The sequence below is a fragment of the Pseudophryne corroboree genome, chromosome 3 (assembly GCF_028390025.1).
Source record: "Pseudophryne corroboree isolate aPseCor3 chromosome 3, aPseCor3.hap2, whole genome shotgun sequence".
NCBI lineage: Eukaryota > Metazoa > Chordata > Amphibia > Anura > Myobatrachidae > Pseudophryne > Pseudophryne corroboree.
The window spans coordinates 46,355,525-46,381,911 of record NC_086446.1 but is presented as its reverse complement, the minus strand read 5'-3'; the positions used below and the strand labels follow the sequence as shown (position 1 = coordinate 46,381,911).

Here is a 26,387-nt window from a genome sequence, read left to right as displayed (position 1 = left end):
CGACACCCGTCTTGCATAGGCAATAGCCAGCAAGAACAGGACCTTGGCCGTGAGCCATTTAAGGTCCACTGAGTCAAGAGGTTTGAATGGAGGGCATTGCAGGGCATTTAGTACAACAGCTAGATCCCATGGAGCCACAGGAGGGACATAGGGAGGCTGAATCCGCAGTACACCCTGAGTGAATGTATGAACGTCAGATATAGACGCAATTTTCCTCTGAAACCATTCCGACAAGGCAGATATGTGAACCTTGAGGGAGGCCAGACGAAGGCCTATTTCCAGGCCTCATTGCATAAAAGCCAGATTTCTGGAAGTTCTGAATCTGTATGCATCATTATTCTTATCAGCACACCAGGTGATAGAAGAATTCCAGACCCTATAATAAATCAGAGCAGATGCCGGTTTGCAGGCTTTAAACATAGCTTGGATAACTGCCTCAGAGAATCCTTTGGCCCTCAGGAGTGATGCTTCAATAGCCACGCCGTCAAAGCCAGTCTGGCCAGGTCTGGGTAAAGACAAGGGCCCTGTACGAGGAGGCCTGGGCGTTGAGGAAGTAGAAGGGGATGCTCTGTCGATAGATCCTGCAGGTCTGAGAACCATTGCCATCTGGGCTGGAGCGACTAGAAGTAGTATTCCTCCTTCTTGCTTGAACTTACGTAGTATCCTGGGCAGGAGTGACACTGGAGAGAACACGTAGGGCAGCCGAAAGTTCCATGGAACTGCCAGTGCGTCCACGAATGCTGCTTGAGGATCCCTGGTCCTTGAGCCGAAGATCGGAACCTTGTGTTTGTGTTGAGACGCCATAAGGTCTACGTCCGGTAGGTCCCACCTGTCCACTAGGAGTTGAAATCTGGATGAAGACTCCACTCTCTGGCGTGCATGTCCTGGTTTACTGAGGAAGTCCGCTTCCCAGTCCAGGACGCTCGGAATGAACACTGCCGATATGGCTGGCAGATGGCGTTCCACCCAACAAAATTATTTTTGACACGTCCATCAATGCCATGCGGCTTAGAGTGCCGCCTTGATGGTTTATGTATGCCACCATGGTGGCGTTGTCAGATCATACTTCAACAGGCCTGTTCCATACTAGAGGCAGGGTGACAGATAGTGCATTGAACATTGCCCTCAGCTCTAGAATGTTTATTGGAAGGACCTCCTTGGTCCAGTGACCCTGAAAAGAGTGTTACTCCAACACCACTTCCCATTCCCTCAGACTGGCGTCTGTTGTCAGCAGGACCCAATCGGGAATCCAGAAAGGACGGCCCCTGCTCAAATGCTGGTCCTGGAGCCACCAGGTCAGCGACAGACTAACCTCCAAAGTCATAGAAATCATGTGAGATCTGATCCGATGAGACGGTCTGTCCCACTTGGAAAGAAATAACTTCTGTAGTGAGCAGTTTGTGGGAATAAACAGAACAGGACAATTGTCCCTAGCTGTTATTCTTCCGGCGCTGGTATCAATTAGTAATTAATTAATAGTTCATCAAAAGCAGCTGAGTAAGACAAACTAATATCATTATATTATTTATAAACAAGTGAATATGAATATTATTAAGATATAAATATCTATTTAGGAGTATATAATGTTTAAAGATCTATGTTTATAATGAAGAGGTAATTGTTTAGTTAACGATACATACAACATAGTAATGCACATCTGAACTTGATGTCTGTCCATTAGACAGAAATAGATGTAATTAAGCTTAATTTAAGAATATTTTTATTAATGTATAAATTCTGTTAGATTGACTCAGTAGACGGTTGATATAGGGGTATATGCAATTGCGGTCGAATTCCCGAAATTGTCGAATTTCGGGAATTTTTTGCCAAAAAAAAATAATCGTCAATGCAATTCAGTACTTTCCGTCAAAAAAACGGACTTTCAAAATTCGACTTTTGTCAAATTCGAATTTTCTGCAATGATACAAGTGCTGCAATTCGACCAAAGTATATTCAATTGAAGTTTGGAAATTCGACAACAGTGCTTTTAGACAGTAAATTCGTCATTTTCAATCCGCCACACTGTGGTGGGTGAAACTAATAAAAAAAATTTAAAACATGATTTTTTTGGTGTTTTTTTTATTGATAATAGCATATCTATTTATATTAGAAGGGATTAGGTACTTGGTTTGTCTTTTTTTGGAGGCACAAGTATTATTTATATATTTAAAAAAAAAAAAAAAATATATATATATATATATATATATATATATATTTTTTAGATGGAATGGTAAAATGCAGGAAAAAAATGGCGTGGGGTCCCCCCTCCAAAGCATAACCAGCCTCGGGCTCTTCGAGCCGGTCCTGGTTCTAAAAATGCGGGGGGAAAATTGACAGGGGATCCCCCGTATTTTTTACACCAGCATCGGGCTCCACTAGCTGGACAGATAATGCCACAGCCGGGGGTCACTTTTATACAGTGCCTTGCGGCCGTGGCATTAAATATCCAACTAGTCACCCCTGGCCGGGGTACCCTAGGGGAGTGGGGACCCCTTCAATCAAGGGGTCCCCCCCCCAGCCACCCAAGGGCCAGGGGTGAAGCCCGAGGCTGTCCCCCCCATCCGAGGGCTGCGGATGGGAGGCTGATAGCCTTGAGTAAAATGACAGAATATTGTTTTTTTCCAGTAGTACTACAAGTCCCAGCAAGCCTCCCCCGCAAGCTGGTACTTGGAGAACCACAAGTACCAGCATGCGGGAGAAAAACGGGCCCGCTGGTACCTGTAGTACTACTGGAAAAAAAATACCCAAATAAAAACAGGAGACACACACCGTGACAAGTAGCCGATGCAGCTGAGGGAAGAAAAGGATACTTACCCGTGGTAGCCGTAGCAATACACGCATCCAGCACCTCCCCAAAAAGAGCCTGACCTGTATAGGGTAGGTTCTCCACACTTTTCCTGGATTCCGCGTCTGCAGACCATTGGCGTAGCCAGAGACCCCTGCAAGCCGAGACAGACATGGCGCAGCCATGGAATCCAGATCCTTCATAGATTCTACCAGGAACCATGCAGAATCCTGTATGTTACGTAAAAACAAATCAATGTCACCTTTATCCATCGTAGTCAAGTCTTCCTGCAGAGTGATTGACCACTTTGCTATTGCTTTTGAAATCCATGCACAGGCAATAGTGGGCCGCAGGATCGCCCTCGTAGCCGTGTAAATGGATTTGAGCGTAACATCAACCTTGCGATCCGCCAGGTCTTTCAACGCGGTGGATCCCGGGACAGGTAAGATCACCTGCTTTGACAGTCTGGAGACCGACGCGTCAACTATAGGCGGGGTCTCCCATTTTGTTCTATCTTCCTCCAGGAAGGGAAAAGCAACCAGAACCCTTTTAGGGATCTGGAATTTTTTCTCCGGGTTTTCCCAGGATTTTTCAAATATAGCAATTAATTCCTTAGACGCAGGGAAGGTGAGCGGGGCTTTCTTACTGTCTGTGAAAAAGGCCTCCTCAACCTGCTATGGGGCTGTGTCAGCAATATTCAACACATCCCGCATGGCCTCAATCATCAACTGCACCCCCTTGGCAAGTGATGACGTCTCCCTCGACACATGCCCATCACTGTCTGCTGGGTCAGAATCAGTATCCGTGTCATCCTGCATAATGTGGGCAAGATCACGTTTATGAGAATGTACCGCAGGGAACCCGAGGGAACAGGACCGGGTCATACAGCCATCGAGGTCTGTAACACCTGAGTTGCAGTTTCAGTCCTAGCAACCCTTTCAGAAATCTGAGAAAAAAAACCCCTAAGACAGGCTAACCACTGGTTCCCTAGCCGGGATCTGCACTACAACAGTGCAATCCTGATTACATGGGATGGGATCTTCCGGAGAAGAGATATCTTCTGCAGCATATGAGACAGAGTCTCTAGACGTGTTTGCTTGTACACCCCACATACACACAGGGTACAGGTTAGACAGAGTCCCCCCACCACCAAGAACGGCAGAGAGACACAGAGATTGGAGCCAACCCACACACAGCGCTATATAGGTATAGGGAGACCCTTAACCAGCGCTGGCTGTGTCCCTTAACAGGTGACACAGTCTATACACAGCCCCCCCCCTTCTACAACCCCCTGGTACCGTACATATAGCGGGAGTTGCTCTGGAGGGACTGCTCTTCACCTGGCAGCGTGTCTGCAGGCAGGAAAATGGCGCTGAATGCTGCTGGGTCCGCTGAGAAGCTCCGCCCCCTTAATGGCGTTGTCTTCTAGCTCTTCCAAGATTGTACTGGTCTGAGGATTTAGTGCTGGCTGAGATTCGAGGACCCCGACAGGCTTTCTGGTCAGTGTAGGGTTAAGGCGCCGGCTCAGGGCGCCCCTCACAGTGCCACACCATATACCGCTGTGCCCCCAGAGCGCAGTCAGTACTGCGCTCCTACCCTGTAGCCGCCATCTTCACATCGGCTCCCTGCTTGTTAGGTAGCCAATGACTCACTCGCCACACTTCAGCTCTGCAAGGGGGTGGCGGCATGCTACCGCGGTGAGCGTTCCCCTGCGGCGGGGAGCGATATATCCCCTCTGGAGCTCAATGTCCAGTCAGCGGAGACAGTGGCTCAGACCCCGCAAGGCAGAAACTGCTCCCCTCCCTTAGTCCCTCAATGCAGGGAGGCTGTAGCCAGCAGCCTCCCTGTAAAATAAAAAAAACTCTAAAATAAACTAAAGAATAAAGAGCTCCCCTAGCTTTGTAGAGCTCCCCTAGCTTTGTAGAGCTCCCCTAGCTTTGACCGGCTCCTCCGGGCACATTTTCTAAACTGAGTCTGGTAGGAGGGCATAGTGGGAGGAGCTAGCCCACACTGTTAAACTCTTAAAGTGCCAATGGCTCCTGGTGGACACGTCTATACCCCATGGTACTAATATGGACACCAGCATCCTCTAGGACGTGAGAGAAAAATGAATTTAATACCTACCGGTAATTCCTTTTCTCGTAGTCCGTAGTGGATACTGGGGAACTGTACTTTCATAGGGGTATAGATCGAATCCACTGGAGCCCGGCACTTTAGAACCTTTAGTGTGTGTATGTGTGTGCTGGCTCCTCCCCTCTATGCCCCTCCTATCAGACTCAGTCTAGGAAAACTGTGCCCGAGGAGACGGACATACCACGAGAGAAGGAATAAATACAACAGCGGTGAGGCAACAAGCCAACACACAACCAAAACCAAAAGGAGTGTGCTAACCAGAACAGAGGATAGCAACACCAACCTAACCAGGATAGCACAGCTATCCCAACAACATAATGGGACTGCAACGGCGGACCAACCAAATACTTACTCAAGTAAGCAGGAATCGCAGCACTGAGGCGGACGCCCAGTATCCACGACGGACTACGAGAAAAGGAATTACCGGTAGGTATTAAATTCCTATTTTCTCTAACGTCCTAGTGGATACTGGGGAACTGTACTTTAGTACCATGGGGAAGTCCCAGCTCCCAAACGGGTGGGAGAGTGCTGAGACCCCTGTAAAACCGCCTGACCAAACTGATGGTCATCCCTAACCAAGGTGTCCAACCGATAAAACTTAACAAAAAAGTGTACGAACCAGACCAAGTAGCAGCTCAGCACATCTTCAAGACCGAGATACCCCGTCAACCGCCCAGGAAGAGCCCAAAGACCTCGTCGAGTGGGCCTGAATAGACGTCGGCAAAGGCAGAGCCGCCGAAGTATTGGCCTGTTGAATGGTCAACCTGAGCCAACGAGCAATGGATTGCTTGGAAGCCGGACGACCAATCTTGGTGGCATCATAAAGGACAAACAGCGAATCATATTTCCGATGATGAGCCCTCCTCTTGACATAAATCTTCAGAGCCCTCACCACATCCAAGGACTCTGGCCCAATGGAAGCGTCAGACAACACCGGAACCACAATGGGTTGATTGGCATGAAGGACGGGTCCTGAGTTCCGCCCTGTCTTCATGAAAAACCAAATAAGGGCTCTTCAGGATAAGGCCCCCAATTCAGAGACACGTCTTGCAGATGCCAACGTCAATAACATCACCGTTTTCCAGGTGAGAAATTTTATCTCCACCCTATGTAAGGATTTAAACCAATCCGAGTGAAGAAAGGACAGAACCACATTGAGATCCCATGGAGTCGTGGGAGGTACGAAGGGCGGTTTCATATGAAGAACTCCTTTTAGGAAAGTTTGTACTTCCGGCAACATGGCAAGTTGTTTCTGGAAGAAAATAGAGAGCGCCGAAATCTGGACTTTGATGGAGCCTAAACGTAGGTCCATATCCACTCCCGCTTGCAGGAAAAGTATAAACAACCAATTCTAAATTCCACAGGAGACACTCTTCTACTTTCACACCAGGAAACATACTTTTTCCAGATACGATGATAATGTTTTGATGTCACCATCTTCCTGGCTTGGACCATGGTAGAAATAACCCGGGAGGGAATATCTTTTCTTGCCAGAATCTCCCTCTCAATTTCCAAGCCGTCAAATGTAGCCGCTGTAAATCTGGATAGACGAACGGACCTTGTTGAAGAAGATCCTTTTGGAGCGGTAGAGGCCAGGGATCCTCCAGAGCCATGGTTAGGAGGTCCGAGTACCATGCCCGTCGAGGCCAATCCCGGGCAATTAGAACTTCTTGAACGCTTTCCCTTCTTAGTCATTTTAGAACCCTTAGGATTAGCGGTAGGGGAGGGAACAGGTAAACAAATTGGTACGTCCAAAGCGTCATCAGCGCGCACACTGCTACAGCCTGCGGACCCCTCATTCTGGAACAGTAATGGCATAGCTTCTTGTTGGGACGTGAAGCCATCAGATTTATCGGCGAACAGCCCCATAACTGTTGAAATACCTAGGGATGTAGGCCCCATTCCCCCGGATGGAGGTAGTGTCTGCTGAGGAAGTCCGCTTCTCAGTTGTCCACTCCATGAATATGGCTGAGATGGCCCTTGCATTGGCCTCCGCCCAGAGGAGGCATTTGACAATTCTCGCATTGCTGCTCTGCTTTTTGTTCCCCCTTGTTGGTTTATGTACGCCACCGGCGTGGCGTTGTCTGATTGAACCTGGATCGCCCGATTCCTCAGGAGATGTGAAGCTTGCAGAAGGGCACTGTAAATTGCCCTGAGTTCTAGGATGTTTATCGGCAGATGAGATTCCTGAATTGACCATATCCCCTGAAACTGGGCCCCTTGGGCCACAGCACCCCCAACCCCGGAGGCTGGCATCTGTTGTCAGTAGAATCCATGATTGGATATTGAAAATCCTGCCTTCTACCAGGTGAGGTACTTGTAGCCACCATAATAGAGAAATCCGGGCTTTCGGAGATAAGTTCACCTCCTGATGCATGTGAAGGTGAGAGCCCAACCATTTGTCCAGCAGATCCAGCTTAAATGGCCGGGCATGAAATCTGCCGTATTGGATTGCCTCGTAAACAGCAACTATGCAAAGATGTATGAACAACTTGCGAGGACGGAGCACTGAGCGGACCAAAGCCTAGATAGCCAAGGCCTTGTCCATCGGAAGACACACCTTTTGAGACACTGTACCCAGTATCATTCCCAGGAATTGGAGACGTTGGGTCAGTTCCAGGTGAGATTACTGGAAGGTGAGGATCCACCCATGATCCGTAAGTGTCAGGAATCGGCGCTCTGCTACGTCTCACCTACCAGCGCGCTGGTGTGCGGGCCTCCGGAGGTCATGGCCCCAGTTGCGGCTGCATGTGTGTATGGACCGCAAGCGTCATCTTCCGCCTTGCTGAGTACCTCTGAATCTGGTCCTATGTGCATTCTGCTGTGTGCCGGCGTCCTGCCTGTGAGGTCGTTGCCATGACTCCTGCACTCAGCTGATCCTGGTGTGCAATCCAGCACTGTGTCTCCACCCAGAGTTCAGTGACCAATCACTGCAGAGCCATGGGTATAACTCCCAGTCCGTGGTTCACTCACATTGCCTCAGACAACGAGTCACATTCGGTGTGCCTTGTTCTCCGGACTCCTGTGTTCCTGTTTCCAGCGATTCCCCGTGGTTACCTCTTGTCATCTCATCTCACTACAGCTCTCCTGTTTTCTTCAGACTTCATCCACAGCCGGTTACCAGCTCATCAAGCCGTAAGAGACACTCCTCAGGTGTTGCATTTCAATATTACCTGTGCACTGCTAATTACATACCATCTGTGCATCTCTGCAAGTATACCATCTCATTGCATAGAGACTGTCTCCTGCTTGGGCCTAGTGTGGCCATAAAGACTTTGTTATACAGAGACTGTGTGTTTCTCAAGTTTTACCGGAGTTCTGTTTATTTCATTCACATTCAGCATCAAGTCACTTTATATTTCTGTTGCAAGAGACTTTTCAGTTGTTTTGGATTCAATTACCAATCACAGTTACTTTATTGCCTGGATTCAGTTTGTCATTCACTGCTATGCCATTTACTCTGTGATTCCTGTATAATAAACATCAGCGCTTATGCGCCGGACTTTCATATTGCCTCCCCGCTTTGTACATCGCACCAACACTGACCCACTAGCACCCCCGCCGGGGACAGACAAACCCAGAGACCTGACAGTAAGCAGACGAGTCCCTGCACATAGTCTTTATAAGAAGATTGTCCAAGTAAGGGACTATGTTGACTCCCATCCTGCACAGTGGCAGCCTCACCTGCACCATGACTTTGGTGAAGACCCTTGAAGCTGTGGTTAGGCAAAAGGGCAAGGCCTGAAACTGGAAATGGTCGTCCAAGATGGCGAACCTGAGGTAAACCTGATGAGGGGGCAACATGGGAATATGTAGGTAAGCATCGTTGACATCTAGGGATACCAAGAATTCCCCCTCCTCAAGACCGGACACCACTGCAAGCATGGATTCCATCTTGAATTTGAACACCGCAGATACGGGTCTAGAGACTTCAGGTTTAAGATGGGTTGCACCGAACCGTCCGGTTTTGGAACAACAAAAAGACTGGAGTAAAACCCCCGTTTGTGTAATGGAGGAAGTACTGGAACCACCACACCTGTCCGCAAAAGTTTTTGAATGGCCTCTTGCAAGGTAACTTTTGCAGCGGGCAAAATTGGTAAGCCCGATTTGAAAAATCTGTGAGGAGGAAGAGCATGAAATTCCAGCCAGTATCCCTGGGAAATGAGATCCCTCACCCAAGGATCCCGGCAGGACTTCGCCCACACGTGTGCGAAGTGTTGAAGGCAAGCACCCACCTAAAAGTCGCATTGCTGCTGGGGCCAACCGTCACGTGGAAGGCTTAGCGGCAGGGGATCCAGTGGTCTGGTCCAGGGTTGCAGCAGTTGCAGGTTTACGGGACTTACCACAAGATCCTCTCGGAGTGTTGGAGACTCCCCGGCCCCTGCCTCTGAACCTTGTCACACGAAAGGACTGCAAGGAGGGTGGCGCAGCCGATGGCAGATAGGTAGAAGAGAAAGAGCGCTCAGTCACAGCACAACGTGCCGCTATCTCCGGTTTCTGTATTTTGTCAGAAGTATATAATACACACACATACATACACTTAGTGAATTTTAAGCAAATTAAAAACCTAAACTCTGATATCTGTTTTCTGAGACTGTGAAAATGAAGGTCTCTCAGAATTGCTCCTAGTTGAGGCCATTATCTCCGGTAGGAGCATTGGGATCATTATCTCAGGCTGGGGTCACCGTCTGTCTGATGCGTCTCCGCTGTGAGAGCTTCAAGTGTCAGACTGACCCTAGAATTAGATCTAGAATATAATGTAATATTATAACAGTCAGGCTGACGGGACTACACAGACACAGAGCCGAGAGCGCCCCATTATAGCTGGGACTGGCTCCCTCACTGATTCCCTGACAAAGGCAAAACGCGTGGTGCCAGGACAATAGGGGGTCATGTGCGCCCACCACACAGCACGCCTCCGCCGCCCTCACTGCTATAACATGGGGCATGTTCTGCTTTATTTCTGCCTCCTGTCATAGAGTCATAACCCTGCACTGCCCCCACTGCAATCCCCTATTGGAGCCACAGTTATATATATATATATATACACACACACACACATATAGTTATATATATATATATATACACACACACATATATATATACATATATATATATACACATACATACATACATATATATAATTATTATTTTTTATTTTTTTTCAGCCGTAATATAAGGGCATGACTGTGCCCTTATAATATATATTGGGTAATGCCTGCGCTCACTGAGAGGCGGATGTGTGACACGTGATATACAGAACACTACAGGCCTCTCCCCCTGTATAATAATTATAACAACAGGACACTCCAGGCCACTCCGCCTAGTAAATAATAATAGGACACCAAAGGCTGCTCTCCCTGTATAATAATAATAACAGGACACTACAGGACACTCCGCCTGTATAATAATAACAACAGGAAACTACAGGACACTCCGCCTGTATAATAATGACAGGACACCACAGGCTGCTCCCCCTGTATAGTAGGACCCCATTACCTGTTGCAGGACGACTGACTACCGCTCGAGGTAAAGCCGGAAGTTGCCGCGATAGAAGAAAACTCTCTTCCTGTGTGTGGACCGCAGAGGCCGGAAGTGTGATGAAACGCACAAGCCGGAAGTGAGGTGTGATTGGCAGGGGAACGCAAGCTGCCTCCTCCTCAGTGACCGGCCACACTGACGTTCGTATCCCCGCCCCCGGCCCCTCCTCCAGCCCCGGCCCCTCCTCCAGCCCCGGCCCCTCCTCCAGCCCCGGCCTCAGCACAGGGAGAGGGCGCGGGTCCCGCACATGGCAGTGTGACAGGCGCTGGGGGCAGGCAGGGAGGTGTGAGAGAGGGCGGGTACCCGTGCAGCTGTTGCAGGACACAGAGCAAGGGCTGCATAGGTGCAATGCTTTCTGTGTGTATATCCAGAGATAGATGTACAGGGCGCCGGCACATCTGCAGCGCAGCCTCATCCGGGCGTGGTGGTGGGGGAGGGGGAGCGCTGCTCTAATGGTGCCAGGGTGGTCTGTTTACTGGGAGTTTGTGCACCATGTATCTACCCAGCATCTGCGCGTCGTGTCCGGGCGTCTGTACACTATGTCCGCCATCAATGCACTGTATCTGGGCGTCTGTGTGTCGTATCGGGGTGTCGGTGTGTCATACCGGGGTATCTGTGCCTCGTGCCTTGGTGTCAGTGCCTCATGTACGGCGTCTGTGTGCATCTCGATGTGGTATCTATGCTTTGTGTCTGTGCCATGGTTTGGGACATCTGTGTGACATTCTTGGGTATCTGCGTCATGTCCGGGCATCTGTGCATTGTGTCTGTGCAACATTCGGGGGCATCTGTGCCTCATCTCTGGGCGTCTGTGTGTTGCATCTGTCCATCATTCTGGGGCAGCTGTTCCTTGTGTCCTGGTGTCTGTGCGAGTCATACTCAGGCATCTGTGCATCATTCTGAGGCGTATGTGCCTCGTGTCCGGGCGTGTGTGCATCGTGCCGGGGTATCTGTGCTTCGTGAGAAGTCAGCGTCTCTTTCGCTCATGCCTGACTGTCTCTCTCTTATAGACTTGACTCTTCCCTTATGTACTCTTCCTTCCAGTTCCATGGGTGAAACATGAAACCAGGCTCCAGCACTCAGATTTGGGGCATGCATTTGGGATGTTGGCCATTTCATCCTTAGATGTCCGATTTTCCTGCAGCCATAGCCCGCGGCCATATTGCAGCTTCAATGGTGTTATGAGTTGCTACCAAAATCATGAGGTTACAGAACCCACTTGGCGAGTGCTTCACCTATAACAGGCCACTTTCCTGGAGTTTATATATACTGGTCAGCTAGCTTGGCTTCTGCTTTCAAAGTGGGTGGTTCCTGGTCTAGCATCCTCTGCTTCATCTCTGGAGGGCACCCGCTGTAGAACTGCTCTTGGCACATCAGGTCAGTTAGTGCTTCCCATGTGGTGGCACAAGATCTCTCCCAACATAGGGGGTAATTCCAAGTTGATCGCAGCAGGAAATTTTTTAGCAGTTGGCCAAAACTATGTGCACTGCAGGGGGGGCAGATATAACATGTGCAGAGAGAGAAAGATTTGGGTGTGGTGAGTTCATTCTGCAATCTAATTTGCAGTGTAAAAATAAAGCAGCCAGTATTTACCCTGCACAGAAACAAAATAACCCACCCAAATCTAACTCTCTATGCAAATGTTATATCTGCCCCCCCTGCAGTGCACATGGTTTTGCCCAACTGCTAAAAAATTTCCTGCTGCGATCAACTTGGAATTACCCCCATAGTTACATAGTTGATGAGGTTGAAAAAAGACAAAATGTCCGAGTTCAACCTGTATTATAAAATTTTATATCATTTAAATGCTGTAACCTTGGATATTTCTTTCAGTTAGGATTTTATCTAATCCATTTTCTCTAACGTCCTAGTGGATGCTGGGAACTCCGTAAGGACCATGGGGAATAGACGGGCTCCGCAGGAGACTGGGCACTCTAAAGAAAGATTAGGTACTATCTGGTGTGCACTGGCTCCTCCCCCTATGCCCCTCCTCCAGACCTCAGTTAGAATCTTTGCCCGGCCAGAGCTGGGTGCTCCTAGTGGGCTCTCCTGAGCCTGCTAGTAAAAGAAAGTTGTGTTAGGTTTTTTATTTTCAGTGAGCTTCTGCTGGCAACAGACTCACTGCTACGTTGGACTGAGTGGAGAGACGCAAACGTACCTGCTTGCAGCTAGGTTGTGCTTCTTAGGCTACTGGACACCATTAGCTCCAGAGGGTTCGAACACAGGCACCTGTCCTCGATCGTCCGTTCCCGGAGGCGCGCCGCCGTCCCTGTCGCAGAGCCAGAAGAACAGAAGCATGAAGACGGCGAAATCGGTGGCAGAAGACTTCTGTCTTCATTTAAGGTAGCGCACAGCACCGCAGCTGTGCGCCATTGCTCCCAGCCTACTTTCACACTCCGGTCACTGTAGGGTGCAGGGCGCTGGGGGGGGGGGCGCCCTGGGCAGCAATTGAAGTACCTTTTTGGCATAATATACAGTCAGGCACTGTATATATGTAAAATCCCTCGCCATTTTTTCACACAGAAAGCGGGACAGAAGCCCGCCGCTGAGGGGGCGGGGCCTTCTTCCTCAGCACACCAGCGCCATTTTTTCTTCACAGCTCCGCTAGAAGGACGCTCCCCAGGCTCTCCCCTGCAGTATCCAGGTACAAGATGGGTTAAAAAGAGAGGGGGCACATAAATTTAGGCGCAAAAGTCATAAAATCGGCAGCTATTGGGTAATCACTTATTATAGTGAGAATCCCTGTGTTATATAGCACTCTGGTGTGTGCTGGCATACTCTCTCTCTGTCTCCCCAAAGGCCTTTGTGGGGTCCTGTCCTCAGTCAGAGCATTCCCTGTGTGTGTGCTGTGTGTCGGTACGGCTGTGTCGACATGTTTGATGAGGGTTACGTGGAGGCGGAGCAAGTGCAGATAAATGTGGTGTCGCCGCCGTCGGGCCGACACCTAATTGGATGGATATGTGGAAGTTCTTAAATGATAATGTAAGCTCCTTACATAAAAGGTTTGATGACGCTGCAGCCTTGGGACAGCCGGGGTCTCAACCGGGCCTGCCCAGGCGACTCAGAGGCCGTCAGGGTCTCATAAACGCCCACTATCTCAGATGGTTGACACAGATGCCGACACGGAGTCCGACCCCAGTGTCGATGATGATGAGGCACATTTACAGCCTAAGATGACCAAGGATATCCGCTACATGATTATTCCAATGAAAGATGTATTGCACATTTCAGAGGTTAACCCTGTCTCTGACAAGAGGGTGTATATGTTTGGGGAGAAAAAGCAGGCAGTGACTTTTCCCCCTTCACATGAATTAAATGAATTATGTGAAGAAGCGTGGAGTTCCCCCGATAAGAAAGTAGTGATTTCCAAAAAGCTACTGATGGCGTACCCTTTCCCGCCAACGGACAGGTTACGTTGGGAATCCTCCCCTAGGGTAGACAAGGCGTTGACACGCTTATCTAAGAAGGTGGCCCTGCCGTCACAGGATACGGCCGCCCTAAAGGATCCTGCGGATAGGAAGCCGGAAAGTATCCTGAAATCAGTGTATACACACTCTGGTACTCTACTGAGACCAGCTATTGCTTCAGCCTGGATGTGTAGCGCTGTAGCTGCATGGACAGATACTCTGTCGGAGGACATAGATGCCCTGGACAGGGATACTGTTTTGCTAACCCTGGGCCATATATAAGACGCCGTCTTATATATGCGGGATGCCCAGAGGGACATTTGCCTGCTGGGCTCTAGAATAAATGCAATGTCCATTTCTGCCAGAAGGGTCTTATGGACTCGGCAATGGACAGGAGATGCCGATTCTAAAAAACACATGGAGATTTTGCCTTTATAAGGGTGAGGAATTGTTTGGGGATGGTCTCTCGGACCTCGTGACCACAGCGACAGCTGGAAAGTCGACTTTCTTGCCTCAGGTTTCCTCACAGCCTAAGAAAGCACCGTATTATCAAATGCAGTCCTTTCATTCTCAGAGAAGTAAGAAGGTCAGAGGTGCATCCTTTCTTGCCAGAGGCAGGGGTAGAGGAAAGAATCTGCATCATGCAGCCAGTTCCCAGGAACAAAAGTCCTCCCCGGCTTCCACTAGGTCTACCGCATGACGCTGGGGCTCCACAGGCGAAGCCAGGTGCCGTGGGGGCGCGTCTCCGAAAATTCAGCAACCAGTGGGTTCGCTCGCAGGTGGATCCCTGGGCTGCACAAATTGTATCTCAGGGATACAAGCTGGAATTCGAAGTGACTCCCCCTCACCGTTGCCAGCTTCTCCCATTGTAAGGGAGGTAGTGCTGGCGGCAATTCACAAGCTGTACCTCCAGCAAGTGATAATAATGGTTCCCCTCCTTCAACAGGGAAGGGGTTACTATTCCACAATGTTTGTGGTACCGAAACCGGACGGTTCGGTAAGACCCATTCTGAATTTAAAATTCTTGAACATTTATATGAAAAAATTCAAGTTCAAAATGGAATCGCTCAGAGCGGTCATTGCAAGCCTGGTAGAGGGGGATTTTATGGTATCTCTGGACATCAAGGATGCTTACTTGCATGTCCCCATTTATCCACCTCATCAGGAGTACCTCAGGTTTGTGGTACAGGACTGTCATTACCAGTTCCAGATGTTGCCGTTTGGCCTGTCCACGGCACCGAGAATATTTTCCAAGGTAATGTCGGAAATGATGGTACTCCTTCGGAAGCAAGGAGTTACAGTTATCCCGTACTTGGACGATCTCCTCATAAAGGCGAGGTCCAGGGAGCAGTTGTTGATCAGCGTAGCACACTCTCAGGAAGTGTTGCAACAGCACGGCTGGATTCTGAATATACCAAAGTCGCAGCTGATTCCTACGACGCGTCTGCCCTTCCTGTGCATGATTCTGGACACAGAACAGAAGTAGGTGTTTCTCCCGGAGGAGAAGGCCCAGGAGCTAGTGGCTCTGGTCAGGGACCTCCTAAAACCAAAACAGGTGTCTGTGCACCACTGCACGCGAGTCCTGGGAAAGATGGTGGCCTCATACGAAGCCATTCCCTTCGGCAGGTTCCATGCGAGGATCTTTCAGTGGGATCTGTTGGACAAATGGTCCGGATCGCATCTTCAGATGCATCGGCTGATCACCCTGTCCCCGAGGGCCAAGGTGTCTCTTCTGTGGTCGCTGCAGAGTGCTCATCTTCTCGAGGGCCGCAGGTTCGGCATTCAGGACTGGGTCCTGGTGACCACGGATGCAAGCCTCCGCGGATGGAGGGCAGTCACTCAGGGAAGAAACTTCCAAGGGCTGTGGTCAAGTCAGGAGACTTGTCTGCACATAAATATACTGGAACTAAGGGCCATATACAACGCCCTGAGTCTAGCGGAGCCCCTGCTTCGAGACCAACCAGTGCTGATTCAGTCAGACAACATCACGGCGGTCGCCCATGTAAACCGTCAGGGCGGCGCAAGAAGCAGGGTGGCCATGGCGGAAGCCACAAAGATTCTTCGCTGGACAGAGAATCACGTGCAAGCACTATCAGCAGTGTTCATTCCGGGAGTGGACAACTGGGAAGCAGACTTCCTCAGCAGACACGACCTCCACCCGGGAGAGTGAGGACTTCATCAAGAAGTCTTCACACAGATTGCAAATCGATGGGAACTGCCACAGGTGGACATGATGGTGTCCTGCCTCAACAAAAAGGACTCTCAGGCGATAGCTGTGGACACGTTAGTGACACCGTGGGTGTTCCAGTCGGTCTGTGTTTCCTCCTCTTCCTCTCATACCCAAGGTACTGAGAATAGTAAGGAAAAGAGGAGCGAGAACAATTCTCATCGTTCCGGATTGGCCAAGAAGGACTTGGTACCCAGAACTACAAGAGTTGATCACAGAAGACCCATGGCCTCTGCCTCTCAGACAGGACCTGTTGCAACAGGGACCCTATCTGTTCCAAGACTAACCGCGGCTGCTTTTGACGGCATGGCGGTTGAACGCCGGATCCTAATGGAAAAGAGCATTCCAGATGAAGTGATTCCTACGCTGATCAGAGCTAGGTAGGATGTGACAGCAAAGCATTATCACCGTATATGGTGAAAATATGTTGCTTGGTGTGAGGCCAGGAAAGCCCCTACTGAGGAATTCCAGCTAGGTCGATTTCTGCACTTCCTACAGTCAGGTGTGACTATGGGCCTAAAATTAGGGTCCATAAAGGTCCAGATTTCGGCCCTATCTATTTTCTTTCAAAAAGAACTGGCTTCACTGCCTGAGGTTCAGACGTTTGTAAAGGGAGTGCTGCATATTCAGCCCCCTTTTGTGCCACCAGTGGCACCTTGGGATCTTAACGTTGTGTTGGATTTCCTGAAATCCCACTGGTTTGAGCCACTTAAGACCGTGGAACTAAAGTATCTCACGTGGAAAGTGGTCATGCTGTTGGCCTTAGCTTCGGCTAAGCGTGTGTCAGAATTGGCGGCTTTGTCATGTGAAAGCCCCTATCTGATCTTCCATATGGACAGGGCAGAATTGCGGACTCGTCCCCAATTTCTCCCAAAGGTGGTATCCTCGTTTCATTTGAACCAACCTATTGTGGTGCCTGCGGCTACTCGGGACTTGGAGGACTCCAAGTTGCTGGACGTAGTCCGGGCTTTGAAAATATTTGTTTCCAGAACAGCTGGAGTCAGGAAGACTGACTCGCTGTTTATTCTGTATGCACCCAATAAGCTGGGTGCTCCTGCATCAAAGCAAACTATTGCTCGCTGGATCTGTAGCACGATTCAGCTGGCTCATTCTGCGGCTGGATTGCCGCATCCTAAATCAGTGAAAGCCCATTCCACAAGGAAGGTGGGCTCTTCTTGGGCGGCTGCCCGAGGGGTCTCGGCTTTACAGCTTTGCCGAGCAGCTACTTGGTCGGGGTCAAACACTTTTGCAAAGTTCTACAAGTTTGGTACCCTGGCTGAGGAGGACCTTGTGTTTGCTCATTCGGTGCTGCAGAGTCATCCGCACTCTCCCGCCCGTTTGGGAGCTTTGGTATAATCCCCATGGTCCTTACGGAGTTCCCAGCATCCACTAGGACGTTAGAGAAAATACATTGGCTGAAACATATTACATTATCAGTGTCTCTACTGTTTATATTTCTCTATCGTCCTAGTGGATGCTGGGGTTCCTGAAAGGACCATGGGGAATAGCGGCTCCGCAGGAGACAGGGCACAAAAGTAAAGCTTTCCGATCAGGTGGTGTGCACTGGCTCCTCCCCCTATGACCCTCCTCCAAGCCAGTTAGATTTTTGTGCCCGGCCGAGAAGGGTGCAATCTAGGTGGCTCTCCTAAAGAGCTGCTTAGAAAAGTTTAGCTTAGGTTTTTTATTTTACAGTGAGTCCTGCTGGCAACAGGATCACTGCAACGAGGGACTTAGGGGAGAAGAAGTGAACTCACCTGCGTGCAGGATGGATTGGCTTCTTGGCTACTGGACATCAGCTCCAGAGGGACGATCACAGGTACAGCCTGGATGGTCACCGGAGCCTTGCCGCCGGCCCCCTTGCAGATGCTGAAGTAAGAAGAGGTCCAGAATCGGCGGCAGAAGACTCCTCAGTCTTCTAAAGGTAGCGCACAGCACTGCAGCTGTGCGCCATTTTCCTCTCAGCACACTTCACACGGCAGTCACTGAGGGTGCAGGGCGCTGGGAGGGGGGCGCCCTGGGAGGCAAATGAATACCTATTTTGGCTAAAAATACCTCACATATAGCCTCCGGAGGCTATATGGAGATATTTAACCCCTGCCAGAATCCGTTAAGAGCGGGAGACGAGGCCGCCGAAAAAGGGGCGGGGCCTATCTCCTCAGCACACAGCGCCATTTTCCCTCACAGAAAGGCTGGAGGGAAGGCTCCCAGGCTCTCCCCTGCACTGCACTACAGAAACAGGGTTAAAACAGAGAGGGGGGGCACTAATTTGGCGCTAGAAATATATAAAAAAGATGCTATAAGGGAAAACACTTATATAAGGTTGTCCCTATATAATTATAGCGTTTTTGGTGTGTGCTGGCAAACTCTCCCTCTGTCTCTCCAAAGGGCTAGTGGGTCCTGTCCTCTATCAGAGCATTCCCTGTGTGTGTGCTGTGTGTTGGTACGTGTGTGTCGACATGTAGGAGGACGATGTTGGTGAGGAGGCGGAGCAATTGCCTGTAATGGTGATGTCACTCTCTAGGGAGTCGACACCGGAATGGATGGCTTATTTAGGGAATTACGTGATAATGTCAACACGCTGCAAGGTCGGTTGACGACATGAGACGGCCGACAAACAATTAGTACCGGTCCAGACGTCTCAAAAACACCGTCAGGGGTTTTAAAAACGCCCGTTTACTTTAGTCGGTCGACACAGACACAGACAGGGACACTGAATCCAGTGTCGACGGTGAATAAACAAACGTATTCCTTATTAGGGCCACACGTTAAAGGCAATGAAGGAGGTGTTACATATTTCTGATACTACAAGTACCACAAAAGAGGGTATTATGTGGGATGTGAAAAAACTACCATAGTTTTTCCTGAATCAGATAAATTAAATAAAGTGTGTGATGATGCGTGGGTTCCCCCCGATAGAAAATTATGGGCGGTATACCCTTTCCCGCCAGAAGTTAGGGCGCGTTGGGAAACACCCCTTAGGGTGGATAAGGCGCTCACACGCTTATCAAAACAAGTGGCGGTACCGTCTATAGATAGGGCCGTCCTCAAGGACCAGCTGACAGGAGGCTGGAAAATATCATAAAAAGTATATACACACATACTGGTGTTATACTGCGACCAGCGATCGCCTCAGCCTGGATGTGCAGAGCTGGGGTGGCTTGGTCGGATTCCCTGACTAAAAATATTGATACCCTTGACAGGGACAGTATTTTATTGACTATAGAGCATTTAAAGGATGCATTTCTATATATGCGAGATGCACAGAGGGATATTTGCACTCTGGCATCATGAGTAAATGCGATGTCCATAACTGCCAGAAGATGTTATGGACACGACAGTGGTCAGGTGATGCAGATTCCAAACGGCACAAAGGTGTATTGCCGTATAAAGGAAGAGGAGTTATTTGGGGTCGGTCCATCGGACCTGGTGGCCACGGCAACTGCTGGAAAATCCACCGTTTTTTACCCTAAGTCACATCTCTGCAGAAAAAGACACCGTCTTTTCAGCCTCAGTCCTTTCGTCCCTATAAGATCATATCTGCCCAGGGATAGAGGAAAGGGAAGAAGACTGCAGCAGGCAGCCCATTCCCAGGAACAGAAGCGTTCCACCGCGTCTGACAAGTTCTCAGCATGGCGCTGAGACCGTACAGGACCCCTGGATCCTACAAGTAGTATCCCAGGGGTACAGATTGGAATGTCGAGACGTTTCCCCTTCGCAGGCTTCTGAAGTCTGCTTTACCAAGGTCTCCCTCCGACAAGGAGGCAGTATGGGAAAAAAATTCACAAGCTGTATTCCCAGCAGGTGATAATTAAATTACCCCTCCTACTACAAGAAAGGGGGTATTATTCCACACTATATTGTGGTACTGAAGCCAGAAGGCTAGGTGAGACTTATTCTAAAAAATTTTTTTGAACACTTACAAAGGTTCAAATCAAGATGGAGTCACTCAGAGCAGTGATAACGAACCAGGAAGAAGGGGACTATATAGTGTCCCGGGACATCAGGGATGCTTACCTCTATGTCCCAAATTTGCCCTTCTCACTAAGGGTACCTCAGGTTCGTGGTGCAGAACTGTCACTATCAGTTTCAGACGCTGCCGTTTGGATTGTCCACGGCACCCCGGGTCTTTACAAAGGTAATGGCCGAAATGATGATTCTTCTTCGAAGAAAAGGCGTCTTCATTATCCCTTACTTGGACGATCTCCTGATAAGGGCATAGTCCAGGGAACAGTTGGAGGTCGGAGTAGCACTATCTCGGATACTGCTACAACAGCACGGGTGGATTCTAAATATTCCAAAATCGCAGCTGATCCCGACGACACGTCTGCTGTGCCTAGGGATGATTCTGGACACAGTCCAGAAAAAGGTGTTTCTCCCGGAAGAGAAAGCCAGGGAGTTATCCGAGCTAGTCAGGAACCTCCTAAAAACAGTGCATCATTGCACAAGGGTCCTGGTAAAAATGGTGGCTTCCTACGAAGCAATTCCATTCGGCAGATTTCACGCAAGAACTTTTCAGTGGGATCTGCTGGACAAATGGTCCGGATCGCATCTTCAGATGCATCAGCGGATAACCCTATATCCAAGGACAAGGGTGTCTCTCCTGTGGTGGTTATAGAGTGCTCATCTTCTAGAGGGCCGCAGATTCGGCATTCAGGATTGGATGCTGGTGACCACGGAGCCCAGCCCGAGAGGCTGGGGAGCAGTCACACAAGGAAAAAATTTCCAGGGAGTGTGATCAAGTCTGGAGACTTTTCTCCACATAAATATACTGGAGCTAAGGGTAAATTTATAATGCTCTAAGCTTAGCAAGACCTCTGCTTCAAGGTCAGCCGGTATTGATCCAGTGGGAAAAACATCACGGCAGTCGCCCACGTAAACAGACAGGGCGACACAAGAAGCAGGAGGGCAATGGCAAAAACTGCAAGGACTTTTCGCTGGGCGGAAAATTATGTGATAGCACTGTCAGCAGTGTTTCATCCCGGGAATGGAAACTGGGAAGCAGACTTCCTCAGCAGGCACGACCTCCACCCGGGAGAGTGGAAACTTCATCGGGAAGTTTTTTCCACATGATTGTAAACCGTTGGGAAATACCAAAGGTGGACATGATGGCGTCCCGTCTGAACAAAAAACGGGACAGGTATTGCGCCAGGTCAAGAGACCCTCAGGCAATAGCTGTGGACGTTCTGGTAACACCGTGGGTGTACCAGTCGGTGTATGTGTTCCCTCCTCTGCTTCTCATACCTAAGGTGCTGAGAATTATAAGACGTAGAGGAGTAAGAACTATACTCATGGCTCCGGATTGGCCAAGAAGGACTTGGTACCCGGAACTTCAAGAGATGCTTACAGAGGTCTTATGGCCTCTGCCGCTAAGAAGGGACTTGCTTCAGCAAGTACCATGTCTGTTCCAAGACTTACCGCAGCTGCGTTTGTCGGCATGGCGGTGGAAAGCCGGATCCTAAAGGAAAAAGGCATTCCGGAAGAGGTCATTCCTACCCTGGTCAAAGCCAGAAAGGAGGTGACCGCACAACATTATCACCACATGTGGCGAAAATATGTTGCGTGGTGTGAGGCCAGGAAGGCCCCACAAAGAAATTTCAACTCGGTCGTTTCCTGCATTTCCTGCAAACAGGAGTGTCTATGGGCCTCAAATTGGGGTCCATTAAGGTTCAAATTTCGGCCCTGTCGATTTTCTTCCAGAAAGAATTGGCTTCAGTTCCTGAAGTCCAGAAGTTTGTCAAGGGAGTATTGCATATACAACCCCCTTTTGTGCCTCCAGTGGCACTGTGGGATCTCAACGTAGTTCTGGGATTCCTCAAATCACATTGGTTTAAAACCAGTCAAATCTGTGGATTTGAAGCATCTCACATGAAAAGTGACCAGGCTCTTGGCCCTGGCCTGGACCAGGCGAGTGTCAAATTGGTGGTTTTTTCTCAAAAAAGCCCATATCTGTTTGTCCATTCGGACAGGGCAGAGCTGCGGACTCGTCCCCAGTTCTCTCCCTAAGGTGGTGTCAGTGTTTCACCTGAACCAGCTTATTGTGGTGCCTTGCACTTACTAGGGACTTGGAGGACTCCAAGTTGCTAGATGTTGTCAGGGCCCTGAAAATATGTTCCAGGACGGCTGGAGTCAGGAAAACTGACTTGCTGTTATCCTGTATGCACCCAACAAACTGGGTGCTCTTGCTTCTAAGCAGACTATTGCTAGTTGGATGTGTAATACAATTCAGCTTGCACATTCTGTGGCAGGCCTGCCACAGCCAAAATATGTAAATGCCCATTCCACAAGGAAGGTGGGTTCATCTTGGGCGGCTGCCCGAGGGGTCTCGGCTTTACAACTTTGCCGAGCAGCTACTTGGTCAGGGGCAAACACGTTTGCTAAATTCTACAAATTTGATACTCTGGCTAAGGAGGACCTGGAGTTCTCTCATTCGGTGCTGCAGAGTCATCCGCACTCTCCCGCCCGTTTGGGAGCTTTGGTATAATCCCCATGGTCCTTTCAGGAACCCCAGCATCCACTAGGACGATAGAGAAAATAAGAATTTACTTACCGATAATTCTATTTCTCGGAGTCCGTAGTGGATGCTGGGCGCCCATCCCAAGTGCGGATTATCTGCAATACTTGTACATAGTTACAAAAATCGGGTTATTATTGTTGTGAGCCATCTTTTCAGAGGCTCCGATGTTATCATACTGTTAACTGGGTTTAGATCACAAGTTGTACGGTGTGATTGGTGTGGCTGGTATGAGTCTTACCCGGGATTCAAAATTCCTCCCTTATTGTGTACGCTCGTCCGGGCACAGTACCTAACTGGCTTGGAGGAGGGTCATAGGGGGAGGAGCCAGTGCACACCACCTGATCGGAAAGCTTTACTTTTGTGCCCTGTCTCCTGCGGAGCCGCTATTCCCCATGGTCCTTTCAGGAACCCCAGCATCCACTACGGACTCCGAGAAATAGAATTATCGGTAAGTAAATTCTTATTTTCCGAGTCCATATGGGAAATCGAACACTGATATGAAGAGGTCCCTTCCAAAGGACATCCGTTAAACAAAAGTCCCAATTGGAGAAAGAAACCTTTATGAGCATTGAACAGCCTGTATCCACGTGAGTACGGTGTGTACCCCGTGAAAATCTCCTCTCTGCTTTCAAGAATACTCCACTTGACCTTCCATCATATCGAACTATACATATACCAGAACTTTAGAAACATTTGTTTGGGAATACCTCTTGGTTTACCATTTGTGATATCACAGTTTCTTTGTATATTATCCCACCCCCACCCCATGTACTGTATTGTGTTGGATAGCGCAATAAGGTAGTAGAAAATCTTTTTCTTGTTCCTACCCCATTGGAGATTGTGTGACATCTCCTTCTACAGACCCATTGCAGCAATCCAGAGGGCGTGGTAGGATTTCTTCCACTTTTGTTTGTACCCCTTTTCAACTACCGTTATCCCTACATTTTCCCCATTTAATTTATAAGCTGCCGGATTGTTCTTAGTCCCAAAGTGCATAACCTTAAATTTTTCTATATTGAACCTCATTCTCCATTTGTCTACCCAGACCACCAGTCTAGATAAATCATTCCATAGAGACTCAACATCCTTGTCTGAATAAATGACTCTACACAGTTTAGTATCGTCTGTGGAAATTGACACTGTGCTTTCCAGGCCCACTCCTAGGTCATTAATGAATATGTTACACAGCAATGGCCCGAGTACTGAATCCTTGTTATGATTCCAGCACTCTGGTCTCTGGAGATCTTATTGCGAGGACCGAAGCACTGGAACGGAATGCTGGGGAAGGAAGCGGGAAGGGAATAGCCCCTGGCGCCCTAACTCCGTTGTCTCACCCGTGCTGTCAGAAATCCCCTGCGAGACTATGGTTGCTTGAGACCATGGCAGCTGCGTTTGAATGGCCTTATGTCTGCCCAACGCCGATGTGCACCGGTCTTAATAAGAGACAAAGGGAAATCAGAGGCAGGGTGATAACAAGGGGCCCTCTAATCTGAAACAACCAAAGCCAGGGGCTACTAACTAGTCTAAAACTAAATGTATGTGCGGCTTGCCGCCAAAGGAAAAGAACAACAAAGGAAATGCTGATCACACGCTGACACAATACCTTTGTGTACCGGCGGTGACTGCATAAGCAGAACCCTCTGCAAAACACCAGGGACAGAAATAATAATGGAATACAGCGGCCTAGGCCAACAGACGCGGCAGAGCCGCTACTCACGGATTCGGTACGAATACTGGCAAACGGACATGAACTCCCAACCATGCCGACACACACTTTTAGAACTGGAGGACAGGCAGAATCCCAAACGACACACCGGTGGACACCAGGAAACCAGGAACTTGACCAGGGAAAGGCAAAGCCACTGGACCTCAGGGCTGGAACGCCTCACAGCAGGACACGGAATCAGACACAGGAATCGACACAGGGACTGACACAGGAATCAACACAGGAAGCAGCTAGTCAGACACTGCTATACAGAGACTCAGAGACTGGCAGGAACCAGCACAGACTTCAAGCAGACTGAAAACCAAGAAATATCACCAGCATCTGCGAACTGCACTGAGCCAGCATATAATAGAGAGGCCTAATTAATTATCTCGTGCAGCTGGCCTGTTGCATGACTCCAAGCTGACAAGATGCAATTAGCAGCCAGATGAGGCTGAACACATGGGAACAAGCTGCAATTGCACAGACTCACCAGCGGCAGCAGACAAGAGTAATCTAAAACAGAGCAATGGGAAATCCTGGCATGCAAGACAACTAAATAAACATAAAATACAGAACCAAAATGCAAAACAGGAATGAGCCACAGCCGTGGCTCATAACAATCCTGCGGTATTTCACTAAGCACCGAGGCCCATTCAGAGAACATCCCATTAATCACTCGCTGTTCCCTGTTGTACATCAATTACTCACCCAAGTACAAATAGTGTTTCTTACCCCACGCTCTCTTATTTTGAATATTAGTCTCTGATGTGGGACTTTGTCAAAGGCCTTAGCAAAGTCCAAAAAGACCACATCTGATGCTTTACCCTGATCAATATTATTGCTTGCTTTCTCGTAGAAGCTTATTAAATTAGTTTGACATGACCTGTCCTTCACAAAACCATGCTGATTCCTATTAATAACCTTGGAGGTATCCAAGTACTCTAGTTTGCCATCCCTTATTATACCTTCCAGTATTTCTACTGCAGGGTACACTGGGCTCCTCAAGGATTGGACAATGGGGTGTAGAGTAGGATCTTGATCCGAGGCACCAACAGGCTCAAAGCTTTGACTGTTCCCAGAATGCACAGCGAAGCCTCCTATATCACCCCGCCTCCCAGCACAGGAGCTCAGTTTTGTAAGTTGGTGCTGCCGTAAGCATTCACTTAACAGAGGGGCTGCTCCAAGCAGCCCATAGAAAAGCTTTTTATGAGGTAAAACGTGAAGACTTCAAGGGCAGCAGCGGTGGTAAATGTCTTGTGATGTTCACTGCTGCAGCTCCAGCTCTCCCCAAGGGCGCTGTACACTCCCGAGCCCTGGTTGCCGGGTACCTACAGCAGAGGCTCCGGTTTTCTCCAAGTTAGATACGCACGGCTGGGGCTCTCCGGGATCGCGTGGCCGCGCTTCGGGAGGTGGTAAGTGGGTCCCGCTTGCGGGACCCGGTCTTTATCGCGATCCGGCGCGGTCAGTGGGAGGCGGGCTGCTCGTGGCGGTGGACACTGTGGTAGTACAGGCGATCCCACTAGATCACCAGGGCATGGGCGCAGGTCAGGTTTTCTCTCTAAACCAATTCTTATATCGCCCACAGTACCAGGTGGTTTTGCCAGCAAAGGGGATAAGGATTAGACCTGAAGCCCCAGCCCCAGGGCGGCATTTCTAGCAAGTGTTCCCGCCCTGGAGCTGCATCTGTCTTTTCCTCACTCCCTGTCAGTGTCCGGTGCCATTATCCCTCAGCTCACTGTTCCTGGGACTGCTTTGGAAAATCCTCCTATGTAAAGCCGCCTGGTTGTCAGCGCTGTGACTTTACATGACACGTAAGTATTCTACCTGCCTTTTTTGACAGTGATAGTTAAGAAAGAGTGCATTTAGTCAGGGTTTTATAATATAATTACCCTGTGATATACATCAAGTTCTTACTGTGTACTGTTATATCTATTGTTCTATAGCTGTGTAAGCTAGTCCAGTGCAGTATTATTGTTAGTAATAACCTCTGCATTGTACAGACTGTGACTATTTGTGTGTGCATTTGATAGCTGAATGGTGTCCATTTCGTGTCTTTCACTCAACCTGCTAACCCT

At 49.1% G+C, this 26,387-nt stretch overlaps 1 protein-coding gene across 1 annotated transcript in view; it reads right to left on the bottom strand.

Moving 5' to 3' along the window:
* LOC135057142 (uncharacterized) overlaps positions 1 to 26,387 on the bottom strand; it is a 169,945-nt gene that overhangs the window by 18,397 nt on the left and 125,161 nt on the right. The window contains exon 5 of the mRNA XM_063963039.1: positions 10,418 to 10,724. Coding sequence (XP_063819109.1) covers positions 10,418 to 10,724 — 307 coding nt within the window. The remainder of the gene's footprint in view (positions 1 to 10,417; positions 10,725 to 26,387) is intronic.